This window comes from Trachurus japonicus, chromosome 2 (assembly GCF_045865225.1).
Source record: "Trachurus japonicus isolate A0001 chromosome 2, Traja_1.0".
Lineage (NCBI taxonomy): Eukaryota > Metazoa > Chordata > Actinopteri > Carangiformes > Carangidae > Trachurus > Trachurus japonicus.
Window position 1 is genome coordinate 819,519 of NC_140908.1, and position 14,171 is coordinate 833,689.

At 46.0% G+C, this 14,171-nt stretch overlaps 1 protein-coding gene across 4 annotated transcripts in view; it reads right to left on the bottom strand.

The window, feature by feature from the left end:
• agap1 (ArfGAP with GTPase domain, ankyrin repeat and PH domain 1) overlaps window positions 1-14,171 on the bottom strand; it is a 137,148-nt gene that overhangs the window by 15,642 nt on the left and 107,335 nt on the right. For all 4 annotated transcript variants that reach the window (XM_085794180.1, XM_085794162.1, XM_085794153.1 and 1 more), the window contains 2 exons: window positions 13,627-13,717; window positions 12,663-12,885 (listed from right to left, as the gene is read on the bottom strand). In XM_085794180.1, the coding sequence (XP_085650306.1) occupies window positions 12,663-12,885; window positions 13,627-13,717 (314 nt within the window). The remainder of the gene's footprint in view (window positions 1-12,662; window positions 12,886-13,626; window positions 13,718-14,171) is intronic.

The following is a 14,171-nucleotide window of genomic DNA, read 5'->3' on the forward strand; positions in this document are numbered from 1 at the left end:
ACATGGGCACATGGCTGGCAAATCATTTTATGTTTAACAGGGTAGGGCCTCATATGAAATATTGAAACGGGCCCCCAGATGTCTAAGGCCGCCACTGACGAGAACTAAGTAACTACGGCCGAGGAAACATTAAACGTGTGATTGTACGTGATTTACTTGTGCTCCTGAATGCAACACGAAAACAACAACCTGGTACCAGCTGGTCTCAGCAGGAACCATCCAGACCTCTGAGGCAGCGTTCAAGCTGCAAGATCAAGTCTCAAATCTGATTTATTTGGGGTCAAGTGACCAGGTCAAATTGTTTTGTAGTGGTGTGAACACTCAAACCAGATTCAGACCAGATTCAGATCGTTGTTTCTGAATAAACTGAACGCTGCTGCGAGTTGAGACGCTTCCTATATAGGAAACAAACTAAAATAACGGAGCCGAACTGAAACTAAAACACAGAGTTTGACTCTTTTCCTCCTCAGGAGCTGCTCAGACATTTTCCAGCTTCCATTTCAAAGACATTTCAAAATAAAAGGTAAAACCCTCGTTCCCTCTGTGTTTCCTGTCCAACAGCCTTGTTGTCGTTGTCGGTTCAAAACCACAAACCGTTCACACTGGAGTCTGATCCAGGCGGCGTTTTAGATGCCGATGTGAATAGATGAATAAGAAAACGCGTTGAGACCTGCAGAGCGAACGCAGCCTCGTTCCTGCCGAGTCATCACACTCTGACTTTCCCAGAATCCTCTGGGGCCTGATGATGAGACGACCACGACCACGACGACGACCCTGGACCAGAACCAGGAGTCGTTGACATTTAATTCCAGCTGATGAGCCGATGCAGATGAGTGAGGGGGGGGGCAGAGGGACAGGAAGAGACGAGGAGGAGGAGGAGACCGCCAAAATAAAAGCGTTGAGGAACTTTATTGATCCTCCAGCGACAGACGGAAGGATGAGGAAAGAGGATAAACAGAAACAGATTCTTTCTTCCTTTAAAGGGATACGCCAACATTTTTTTTTCGTGTCTTGCCTCATTCCCGAATCCATGACCAGCAGATAGACACCATCCTTTCCACTGTGCGTGCAGTAACGATGGAGATAGAGCCGTATTGCCTGTAATTAGCTTAGCTCAAACACTGGAAGTGTATGGGTAGTGTTAGCCTGCCTCCTACCCGAGCCGAAATCAGCAGTCAGAAGCTGATTTTATTTTAGCTCTAAACTCTGTAAATATATCACTTTATCAACATTTCAAACATGTTTAGGCGAGAAAGTAGCCGCTTAGATCAGCAGTGTGTCGTTAATTTGTCTAAATACCAGCTGTTTACAATTTTGTTCGGACGAATTCGGCGCTACTCAAGCTAGCCGTTGTGACCAACGCACTTCCGGTTACTTTCACAAAATTAAACACCCGTTGCCCTTTACATAGAGAAAACCATGACCAGGGTTTCCAGCAGCGCTTTCCTGTTAAGGCGGCCGCCTTAACAACAAAGAGCTGCCGCCTAAACTAACATCTTAAAAAAAAAAAAAAAAGTAGAGCGATATTCGCCGCCGCCGCCCCCCCCCCCCCCGTCGGACAATGGCCGCATCCTCTCACACACATACACACCACAGAGAAGCGTGCACGCATAACAGCAGCGCGTGTTGAAAGCGAAACTTTAATACGGCACGGCGCGCCCCCCCCCCGTTAACAGATCTCCGCGCTACACCCCCCCCCCCCGTCAACAGATCTCCGCGCTACACCCCCCCCCCCCGTCGACAGGTCAGACACCACCTTAACTAACAAATTTTCTGGGGGAAACACTGCATGACGATAGAATTTGTGCTTTTACTTTGAAATAGGAAGCTAACCTACCCTCGATGTAGCTAGCTTGAATCAAAATAAAGTGTCTTTTCTTGAAGCCTCCGTTTTGACCGATCTCGTCCCGTTAGCGGCATTTGACCGCTCAAGATGCCTTACCGGAGAGTTTTGTCAGCTCTGAGACTAAGATCGGCCCGCCGGTTTCCGTTTAGAGTTGCTGAAGAGTTTCTCTGATGACTTTAGGTGGAGGCAGGCTAACACGACCTATACACTTCCAGTGTTTGAGCTAAGCTAATTAGCGACTTTAGGTAGGAGGCAGGCTAACACTACCTATACACTTCCATTGTTTGAACTAAGCTAATTAGCGACTTTAGGTGGAGGCAGGCTAACACTACCTATACACTTCCAGCGTTTGAGCTAAGCTAATTACAGGTGATACGGCTCTATCTCCCTTGTTACTGCACGCACAGTCAAAAGGATGGTGTCTATCTGCTGGTCATGGACTCGGGAGTGAGGCAAGACACGAAAAAAAAAAAAAATGTTGGCATTGTATCCCTTTAACTTTGAAAAGCCGTCCTGCTTCCTGTCGGCTGCAGCTGTGAACTCTGGGTAATCGCTGCTTTTCTAACGCTGACCAGGCGCCGGCTGCATATGAACCCATTCAATCCAAACACATTACACACAAACACCACAACTCTCTCCTCTCCTCCTCTTCTCCTCTCTCTGTCTCTCTTTTCTTTATTCTATGAGCAATTTCCCAACCGAGCCAATTAGCCAAAGGGTGAGGGAGGAGGAGGGGTGGGGGGGGTTGAACCGTCGGCGTGGAGATTCATTTCTGCTCCAGGAGCGAGCACTCGGAGGCCGAGGAGCGACGAGGCCGGAGCGAGGAGAGGAGTCACGCATGTGGAGGAGGAGGGAGAGCGTTATTTATTTCTTCATTATTAAAACCAGAGAGGGGAGGGGGGAGGATGAGGGGGGAGGAGGGGGGGGGTTAATCTGATGACTCAGGCATAAAGAATGTGCATTTAGTTTGTGCTTTTAGCCTCGTATTATTAACATAACCTCCTCGCTCTCCGATGACAAACGATGATCGGCCCCCCGTGATTGGCTCGTGTCAGCCGGCTTAATGTCAATAGTAAATTGGAGGGCTTGTTAGGCGAGGCGGGGGCGGTGGGGGGGCGAGGGGGGGCGGAGGCGGCGGCGGCGAAGCAGTCATGTACAAAATAATGTCTATTAGGACTAATTTAATCAAGGCCTCCCTTTTACAGATGAATTAGATGTAGGGGCCAATTATTTCTCTAGGTTTGCTCCGGCCCTGCCTGTCAGGAGGTGTGTGTGTGTGTGTGTGTGTGTGTGTGTGTGTGTGCTGTTTAACATGCAGGCCGTGGGGGCCGGCGAGTAGCAGCAGCGGGGGCTGGAGATAATAATGGCGGTGGAGATGATGATGGCGGCGGGCGGGATCGGCTAGTTAACGGACGCAGATGAAACGGAGCTCCACTCAATCTGCACACACAGACACACACAGACACACACAGACACACACACACACACACACACACACACACACACACACACACACACACACACACACACACACACACACACACACACACACACACACAGACACAGACACAGACACACACACACACACACACACACACACACACACACACAGACACACACACACACACACACACACACACACACACACACACACACACACAGACACACACACACACACACACACACACACACACACACAGACACAGACACACACACACACTCCGACTCAGATTTGTGGTTGTTGCATGAACCCCAGCGATGCCGTTCAAGCACTCCACTGTTTGTTTGTTTGTTTGTTTGGTTGTCGATGTTTTCTCTGCCCGTGTCACCTGAGTTGCCGGTTGTTGCCATGGCAGCCGCGTGCAGGTGAAGTGACATCACCAAAAAACCCAAAAATGACGAGAACAAAAAAAACAGAAAGAGTTCCTGAGACAGTGGAGTTCATCTGGTTTCTACTGATTCACACGTCGTGGGACTAAAGAGGAAAATGTTATTATATAGATTATTATAGGCCGGTATTAATAATAGCTTTATATTGACAGTGGCGTCCCTGGTTCATCAAGTGGAAGATGAAATGATCTCCTAAGACATTAAGTTAAACCTGAAACACACTTTTATCAATATTTTCATCAATCTCAGTGTATTATTGTAGTTTTCTCCAGTTTCAGAGTGAAAAAGGGAAACAAAGCAGCAGCAGCAGCAGAGGAATGGGAAACCCAGGAGACTGGAGCTCTCAGAGAACTTTGACCAATCAGACAAGATATTTACATGTGAAATGTGAAGGGAACGTGTCGTCATATATTATAAATGTAAAACAGAGCTTTAGTAGATTCTGCTGAAACGTTTCACTTGATGGAAACAATAATAAAGAAGTATAGTTTCTAATATAATATATTCATTATACAGCTCTAGAAAAGAAAGCACTTTCACAAATGTTTCTTAAAAGTATCTCTACATGTATGACAGTCATTCACAACACAACTCATTCTCCTTAATGAGACACTGCTGAGGTCGTCACCTGAACCACATCTGGTTTTAGAGGAAGATTATAAAACCACTGCTGGGATTAAACATTGACATTATCCCACAAAAACTGGTTTATAAACTCTTCCTGAGTTAAAATATTCTTGCTGTGTTGTTTAGGAATAAATATCAACATGTTTTCTTTGCATTATTATTATTCAAGGTCTGAAAAGACTTGATATTTTTTATTATTTAGACTAGTTTAGTCATTTTCAGCCAATAAAAGCTCTAAATGACAATATTTTTATTTAAATTTTGGGAGAAATGTTGTCGGTAGTTGATAGAATAAAACAAACACATACCTATTAAAAGTAAAACCAGAGAAACTGATCATTTTAAAGCGGTCTCTTAATTTTTTCCAGGGCTGTATATACAGTATATTATTATTATTCAATATATTTATCTAATCTATAGAGAAGGTGAAAATAATAAAAATATGAACTAAACCAGAGAATGTGAGGATATTGCAGACAGACTGAGCCTGTGATGTGACATGTGTCCGTCTCATCTCACCAGTCTGATCTGTGTTTGGGCTTTTATGGAGTACAAGGCAGGACTTCTACCCCCCCCACCCCCCATATCCACCACTGCCTCTGACCCTGGGGGGCAATTACCCTGTGATGTGCCCCCCCCCCCCCCCCCCCCCCCCTCGTCCCATCTGGGGCAACGCCGCACCTGCACCCCAGCCCAGATTAAAAGCCCCTGGTCTAATTTTAAATCTGTTAGCGCTGGCCTTTTCTGGGGGGGGGGGGTGGAGGTGGAAGAAGAGGAGGAGGAGGGGAGGGGGTTGGGGGGACAAGACTAATCTGTTCCCATAAAGGGCCCTTACTCTTCCCTCTCCTGGCTCCCAGCGCCGACAGACCTGCTGCTGAATTATTACTGAACACGCATCCGTCATGTGGCGGCCATGTTAAGTGTGTGGAGGAGGAGGAGGAGGGGGGAGGAGTAAGGAAGAGGAGGAGGAGAGGGAGGAAGAGGAGGGGGGGGTGGAGAGAGAAGGAAGGGAGGAAAGAAGGAAGGAAGGACGAGGAGGAGGAAGGAAGAAGAGGAGGAGGAGGATGAAGGAAGAAGGAAGAGGAAGGATGAGGAGGAGGAGGAAGGATGAAGAGGAAGGAAGAAGGAAGAAGAGGAGGAAGATAGAGGAGGAGGAGGAGAGGAAGGAAGGAAGGAGGAAGAGGAAGAAGGAAGGAAAGAGGAAGAGGAGGAGGAGGAAGGAGGAAGAGGAAGGAAAAGGTGGAAGGAGGAAGAAGGAGGAGGACGAGGAAGGAGGAAGAGGAAAGAAGGAGGACCAAGGAGGAGGAGGAGGAAGGAATGAGGAAGGAAGGGAACGAAGGAAGAGGAGGAAGGAGGAAGGAAGAGGAGGAAGGAAGAAGGAAGAGGAGGAAGGAGGAAGGAAGGAGGAAGGAAGAGGAGGAAGGAGGAAGGAAGAGGAGGAAGGAAGAAGGAAGAGGAGGAAGGAGGAAGGAAGAGGAGGAAGGAAGAAGGAAGAGGAGGAAGGAGGAAGGAAGAGGAGGAAGGAAGAAGGAAGAGGAGGAAGGAGGAAAGAAGGAGGAAGGAGGAAGTGTTTCCTGCTGTAGTTTCCTGACTCAGTCCTGGTCAGTGAAGGCAGCAGCAGCCTCTCGTCTCAGTGAAACCTTCAGACAGGAAGTGAAGTGTCCGACCCTGACGCCTGGAGCCTGAAGGCATCACAGGTACTGGACACACTCTCCTCAGCGTGTGTGTGTGTGTGTGGACGCTGACCCTCTGCGACAGACCGCCAAAGGTCAGTGTTTGGCGTGAGAGTGGGCGGGGCTCAGGACGCCCAGAGGACGACGGCGAGGACGGATTAGTGCCGGCGCTGTCACTTCCTGTCGGCCGCGGCCTCCGGCTGCTGGTGTCGACTCGCCACTCGACAGATAATTAAAACAATGAGCCAGGGCGCCACGGCAACAACAACAACAACAGCAGCAGCAGCAGCAGCAGCAGCGTGGCGCCGGGCGGCGCAGCCAAACTTAGCTGGCCTCAGAGCGCCGGCCTCAGCTGCAGCGGCTCCTCGCCAGCCGAGGTGATGACGGCACACCGCCGGCGACCGCGGGTTAATGGGAACGTTTAGAGGACGGCTGAGTCTTTTTCTGGCGTGAACCCCCCCATGGCGGCGGCGCGGCGGCGGTGTGGAGCTGGTGTGGTCGCCGGGGACGACGGCGTCAACAAGTATCTGAGCTCCAGTCGGCATTCCAGCCCCTGAAACGGCGAGCAGCCGCTCTGACGTTAATGAGACCTGGACTGGCCGTCGCTGAGGGCGGGAAGGAGGGGGGAGGAGGAGGAGGAGGGGGAGGGGGAGGAGGAGGAGGAGGGGGGGAGATAAAGAGATGATGACAACAGTCGGCGGCGGCAACGGCGGCACTCGGCCCTGTCACATATCTCATTGGACGCCGCCCAAGAGAGGTGCGATCGCTCCCAACATAATTCCTCCCTCCGGTTCTGAGTGGGAGGAAAGTCGGCAGCAGCGGGGGAGGGAGGGAGGGAGGAGGAAGGAGGAATGAAGAGAAGGAGGGAGGAAGGAAGGAAGGAAGGAAGGAAGAGTAGGTGGAATGAGGAGGCAGAAAGGAGGAGGAAGGAAGAGGAAGGAGGAGGAGGAAAGAAGAGGAGGAGGAAGGAGGAAGGAAGGGGAGGAGGAATGAGGAGGCGGAATAGGAGGAGGTAGGAAGAGGAAGAGGAGGAAGGAAGAGGTGGAGAAGGAGGAAGAAGGATGAGGAGGAGGAGGAAGGAAGAGAAGGAGGAAGGAGGAGGAGGAGGAAGAGGAAGAGGAGGAGGAGGAAGAAGGAAGAGGAGGAGGAAGGAAGGGAGGAGGAGGAAGAGGAAGGAAGAGGAGGAGAAATGAGGAAGAGGAAGGAGGAGGAGGAAGGAGGGAGGAAGGAAGAGGAGGGGGAATGAGGAGGCGGAAGAGGAGGAGGAAAGAAGAAGGAGGAAGAAGGAAAAGGAAGAAGGAGGAAGGAAGAGGAGGAAGGAAGGAAGAAGGAGGAGGAGGAAGGAAGAAGGAAGAGGAGGAAGGAGGAAGAGGAAGGAGGAGGAAGGAGGAAGAAGGAGGAGGAGGAGGAGGAAGAGGAGGAGGAAGGAAGGAGGAGGAGGAGGAAGAGGAGGAGGAGGAAGAGGAAGGAGAAGGAGGAGGAGGAAGGAAGAGGAAGGAAGAGGAGGAGGAGGAGCTCCAGTTCCGAGTGGGAGGAGAAAAAAGAAAATGGTGTTTAACAGCTCCTCTCTCTCTCTGTCTGTTCCTCCCTCTACCTGTTTTCCTTCCTCTTCCTTTCTCTTCTCCTCCCCCCTCTGCTCCTCCTCCCCTTTGCTCCTCCTCCCCCCTGCACCTCCCACCAGGAGCTAATTGGGAGGCGCGCGGGGCCAGACCTTGACAGACAGGAGGTCAGTGTAATTGCTGGCGGCCATATTTAACATTAAGATAATCAGGACATTAATTACCCTCTGGATCATTAAATCAGCCACTTGCAAAATGAAATTTCGGCCTCTATTACTCACTTGAGAGACCACGAGGGGGGGGGGGGGATTCTACATCCATCAGCCTCCCTCCTCCTCCCATCCCTCCCTTTCCCTCTCCGGGTCTCCCCCTCCCATCCCTCCTTCAGCCTGGACAAAGCCTCATACCTCCTCTTCTTCCTCCTCCTCCTCCAGGTCCTCGGTGTAAATAACGACTTCCTGTTTGCTGTTTTAACGATGGGAATAAACGACGTTCCCAACAACGGCGGGCCTCTGCTCGGTGATTGATCCGTGAATATTAACGTAATGAGGCTCCAGTCTGCTTTTAGCCGCTCCGGCTCACATTCATCTTTTCAGCGCCGCCGCCGCCGCCGTGAGATTCAGTTTCTTTAACAGAGATCTGCTGTTGTTGCTTTATGTTCTCTTAGAAATACATAAGAAATATTCATTTACTTTCATTTTTGTTTTTATTCATCTCTTTTTGTGAGTTTTCTAATTTTATTTTCCTTCCTGCCCGTAAATATCTATAGTTTCTACTTTTGATCTGTTCTGATTTATCAAATTTTTCACTGACACGACGGAGTATAGGGCCACATTGAGAAAACAAAACAAAACACAGACTTCGAGAATAAAGTCGTAAATTTACGAGAATAAAGTCGTGTTGGTGTCCCACAGGGATCGACCCCGGGTCCTCTGACGATCTCATTCTACTCTGTAAAGATCATTTTAGATATTCTTTAGATATATATATATATATATATATATATACTCATATATAACTACACTGTGCTGTAGATATGATTTAAATGTTATGTTATTAAACAAAAGGTAAAACGATTCTTTTTACATTTGAATTTCAACCAACGTCTCCGTGTGTAACGTGTGTTATCAGCAGCAGCTGTTGTTGTGTATCATAACGTATTCAACACTGGTATGTGTGTTGATGCTTGTTGTTGTCTCTCCTGTGTGTGTGTGTGTGTGTGTGTGTGTGTGTGAGCAGCAGCAGTGAGTGGATGTAACCTCGGTGACATATCATTTCATAGACCGTCAGTGGCGCTCCATAAAGCTGTCATAAAACCTCCACGCCTCCTCCACCGCCACCGCCACCGTGTGTGTGTGTGTGTGTGTGTGTGTGACAGATGGATGATGTGGTTCAGACGAAGGAGACGAAGAGGAAAAGAAAAAGTTGTTTTCACTGAATTGTTGCTCAGGTCCTGTTTTATTATTATGAAACTTATTTTAATTTTCTCTTCATTTCTGTTCTAATTCAATATTTGAGTAAAGGACTTGTTGGTTAAATAAAGGTTGAAATTTAAATTGCAACAGAAAAAAAATGCATTTAGTATAAGAATTTTACATCAATGCAACAGATAATAAATTATGATTAAAGTCATTTTATTTAACAGAGCTGTTTCCTGTCTGGTCTTCTCTTTAATAAATCTCTGAATTTGACATTTAACAAGTTGAATATTATTATTTTTTACTGTTTTACTTTTATTTCCAATCAGAAAACACATCGTTCAACAATATTGCGACAGATTTTGCCTTTATCAAAATAAGCTGCAGCTCTTTCCCTCAGTCACATTGTGATAATAGAGATGAACTGTGGAGCCTGTGAATAATGATTAATACTATTTTATAATTATAATAATAATAATAAACACTTACTTGGCCAATTGATTGATTAAGTATTTTGTCTTTTGGATACACAGATCTCCCCTGGACCAGTGTTTTCTTATTTGTCTTTTCAGTCTCTGTACTAAAATAGTATTATAATGATCTATAAATGAAGAGTTTAAAATATTAAAAATGAAACAACAGATGCTGTGAACGTGTGGAGGAGACTGAAGAAGAGGAAGTCATTTCCTTCCTGAGCCTGAGAGACGAACGCAGTTGACAAGAAAAATATAAAGGAGGTAAAGAGGACGAGTCCCAGGAGACAGAGACAGAGAGAGAGAGACGGACGGAGACGGAGGAGGAAACGAGAAAGAGAGAAATGATGGAAGAAAGAGAAGAGAGGGGGGGATTTATGGAGGAAACGACAAACAGCGAGCTACTTAAGGAATGGACTGATAAATACTATCGACAGGACGGAGAGCGGTGGAGCGAGGCGGTTAATTGAGATAATATTGACCTCCTCCTGCGATGTGTTCAGGGGAATCAGGGGAAACCGGCACTCCACACACTCATAAATAAAGAGGAACATGAGCAACAATAAAAGCATTAGCTGTGTGACGGAGCGGCCTAATGGCTCCTCAATACAAACATTCACATCATTTATTAATTCAGCCTCAACATGAATATTGAGCATTGATTATTTATCTGTATTTACATTTAATTTGTTTCTGGATTTTTATTCTCATTTAATACACTGCAAAAACGCTAAATCTTACCAAGAATATTTGTCTTATTTCTAGTCAAAACAAATCAAATTATACTCTAAATAAGACTCATCACATTAAAAAGTAGCTTGTTTTTAGACCCTTATTACTTCTTTTAAGTAGATTTTCACTTGAAATAAGTAGAAAAATCTGATAGTGGAGCAAGTTTTTCTTTTTTATTACAAGCACAAAAAACTTGCTTTCACTGGCAGATTTTTCTACTTATTGTAAGTGAAAATTAGTTTGAAATAAGTGAAAATTATCTAAAAACAAGTTAATTTATAGGTGGTGAGGTGGAAAGAGATTAGTTTGGACTAGAAATGAGCCATTTTGACAAGAAATAAGACAAATATTCTTGGAAAGATTTTGAGTTTTTGCAGTGTATTTAATTCTGTTTTAATGTCGTGTTTCTCTCCCTTTTCTACATTTAATTATTCATTATTCATCTATTTTTGTTCAACATATATTTTTGAGGGAACAGACAAATTAAAATAAAACTGAAGAACGTATCAAAACAAAAAGTCTAAGTTCACATTAGCTCCAATTCATCCACGTTATTTGCCTAAAAGTCACTTCAACCTTCAGTTTGAATAAATCTTTATCGACACCAGAACATGACGACAGGACAGGATTATTGAGCTTTATTGATTATTAGATTGATTTCTTCCACAGTTATAATTTCTAATCTCTTTGCTTTGTGACATATTATATATATCTTTATTATATTATAATTTTCTTATTCTGTAAAAAAAAATCAACTCAAACTATAATATTAATATTTTTATTGTAACAATCTTTTTCTCTTCAGGCAATAAGGTGCTTTTATTCTGAAGGGCCGCTGCTCAGGACTTTTACTTTCTAAACCAAGTATTGTTACAGTGTGTGTGTGTGTGTGTGTGTGTGTTGGGGGGGGTCATGTGGGGAGTAATTATAAGGTGCTTCTGTTGACTAATGAGTGTGGGGGGGTGAGTGCAGGGGGGAGGGGGGGAGTCGATGGCAGTCAGCTCTAATTTGTTATGATGGCTGCTGCTTCCCCGCGCTGCTGCAGCCCATAATTACACACACACACACACAGACACACACGCAGGTACACACTGATCAACATCATCGTCACGCTAAAGTTCACCCATTTGTTACCGTCCCCTGTGGTCTCCACGGCAACACACACACACACACACAGAGCGAGAGACAGAGCGAGGAGCGAGTGTTTGTCAATATGAAACACATCCTGTTTGAACCCTGCTGAGAGACACACTGCCCCCTGTCTGCAGCCCACAGCACTGCACACACACACACACACACACACACACACACACACACACACACACACGCTGCCAACACATCTATAATTGATCACTGATGCACAGAAACAACAACACGACCCCTTCAGGGACCGTGGTAAACATCAGGCTCAGTGTGTGATAGACAGAGAGTGGATTTTGACTCCCGCTCCTTCCCACTCCCACAGAAAGAATCCCATCCTGTCCCAATCCCAAACCAAACCTTTAAAGGGATAGTTCAACATTTAGTCAAATTCCCGCTTGGCCATAATCCCTATAGTCATAGCAGTAGGTTCGTTACCTTTAATTGTCGGTGCAAGCTGTTTTTAGAACGGCGGAGCAGAGCCGTGAGCTGCTCAGAGCTACGCTACGGAGGCTCATGGCTTGGGGAGAAATGTTCAGAATCAGATATCGATTCATTTTGAAATAAAATGTAATGCATCATGGTTTTCAGACATTCCTGTCCAATCCCGTTGATTGTGCTGTCAGAGATCCCGCTTCCTTCTGCTCCCATTCATTTTTACTCACGCTCTTGCCCAATCACATGATTAGAGGTGAAGTTGACTCCCATCTAGTGTTGCAAAATTCTGGGAATTTTCAAAGTTGGAAACTTTACATGGGAATTAACGGGAATATATGGGAATTAATGGGAATATATGGGAATAAACGGGAATAAATCTGAAATTTACAAAATTGAAGGTTGGCCCTTAACAGGGAACTTAAATATAGTTGGGGAAAATATATTGTAGCATAATCTTGGCTAAAACAACCAGATTTAAGTATACTTGTACACTTGAATATCTATGCTATTCCTCAACCACATGCATGCACACAGCACACTGTCCCCAACTTTTTCCACTTTTTTCTTTAGATTTTTTTAAACTTGTTTTTTTTTTATTATTTTTTTTTAGAGATTTTACCACTTGATGGATTTGAATGTTTTTGGAGAAATTGTACCACTTTTTTTCCAGAGAATTTCTCTACAATGTTTCCAAAAATTCATGCCATTGGCTCTAATTTGAATGTACAAAACTTTATTCAGTCTCGGAACAAATATTTGTGTATTTCTGGTTTTTGCTTGGGGTCTGTGGTCTAATTTGTGTCAATTTTGAGGTCCTTGATGTGTCTGTGTTGTGTGTGTGTGTGTGTGTGTGCATTGTGTCTGACCTGCTGGCGTCCGGTCCCGGTTTGAGGCGTCCCTGGGCGTTGGCCTCCCACACGCCGTTGGCCAGCTCGTTGCCGATGGCCGACATGACCCTGATGAGCTCCAGCGGCCACTCGTCCAGGTCCAGGGACCGGACCCGCGACAGGTGCGTCCCCAGGTTCCGGTGGATCCCCGAGCACTCGATGCAGATCAGCGCTCCCAGGTTCAGACTGGCCCAGTCCGGATCTGGACGAGACCAGGACGCACGTTAGAGACAAAGACAGAGAGAGACGCCAGCTGTGACTCCGCCCACTGAGATTTATTTCACTTCATTTCATCTTTAACCCTCCTGTCGTCCTTCTGGGTCAAATTGGCCCAGTCTGTTCCCTTCCTCCTTCCTTCTTTCCTTCCTTCCTTCTTTCCCTTCGTCCTTCCTTCCTCTTTTGATCCAACTGACCTGATCTGTTCCCTATCCCTCCATCTTTCCTTTCTTCCCTTTTCCCTCCCTTCTTTCATCGCTTCTTCCTTCCTTCTTCTTCCTTCCTTGAACAAATCTATTCCCTCCCTCCTCTTTCCTTCCTTCTTTCCACAATCCTTTTTTCCCTCTCCACCTTCCTTCCTTCCCTTCGTCCTTACTTCTTCCTTCCTTTTTGACCCAATTGACTCAATGTGTTCACTCCCTCTTTCTATCTTTCCTTTCTTTTTCCCTCCCTTCTTTCCTCCCATCTTTCCCTTTGTCCTTCCTTCCTTCCCTCCTTCCTTCCTTGACCCAGGAGGAAATTTTACAAAACTTGTAATACAAAAAATATTTGTTTTAATGTGAGTGATAAACTTGGGATATTTCATGGTGAAATCTGTTTGTTTAAATTTTTATCCTATTCACCTGAAGTACACAACAATACAACACAATGCTCCGACCTCTGGGGCTTAAATGATGATGTCACAGGTTTTGATGATGATGTCATGGAAGAAACAGCTGATACTCACTCTGAGCTTCACAGTCGGCACAGTGGCCGTTTCCGCGGATACCTCTGATGGACTGCAGCGCCATCGCCTCCGTCTGGCTGGTCAGACGAGACTGGAGGAGAAAAAAACACTGATCAATAAAATAACCTCCATGTTTGGGTTTTTATTGATTAATGAGAGTTTATTGATCAGGACGGTCGCCTGTAGAGAACTGATTAATGTGAAATCATTGATAATGTGATTGATTGATCAGATATCGGCTCCAACAAACAAAGAAACAAACAGAGACAGACTGAGACGGAGCCGCCGCCGTTCCAGGCTGAAACCTGAGTGAAGGAATAACAGCAAACAAATGGAATTGGGGGGGGAGGCAATAAAAGGCCGAGAGCCTGAGGCGTAAACACGGCGTCCTGGGCTGAGAGCGGAGCGGCGGCGGCGGCGGCGGCAGCGGCTGCATGTGGAGGAGGGAAATGGCAACGCTGCGTCTGGATGTGACCAGCTGATTGGTATTTGTAATTATATGTGTGCGTTTGTGTGTCTGTGTGTGTGTAAACCCATGTTCCTAA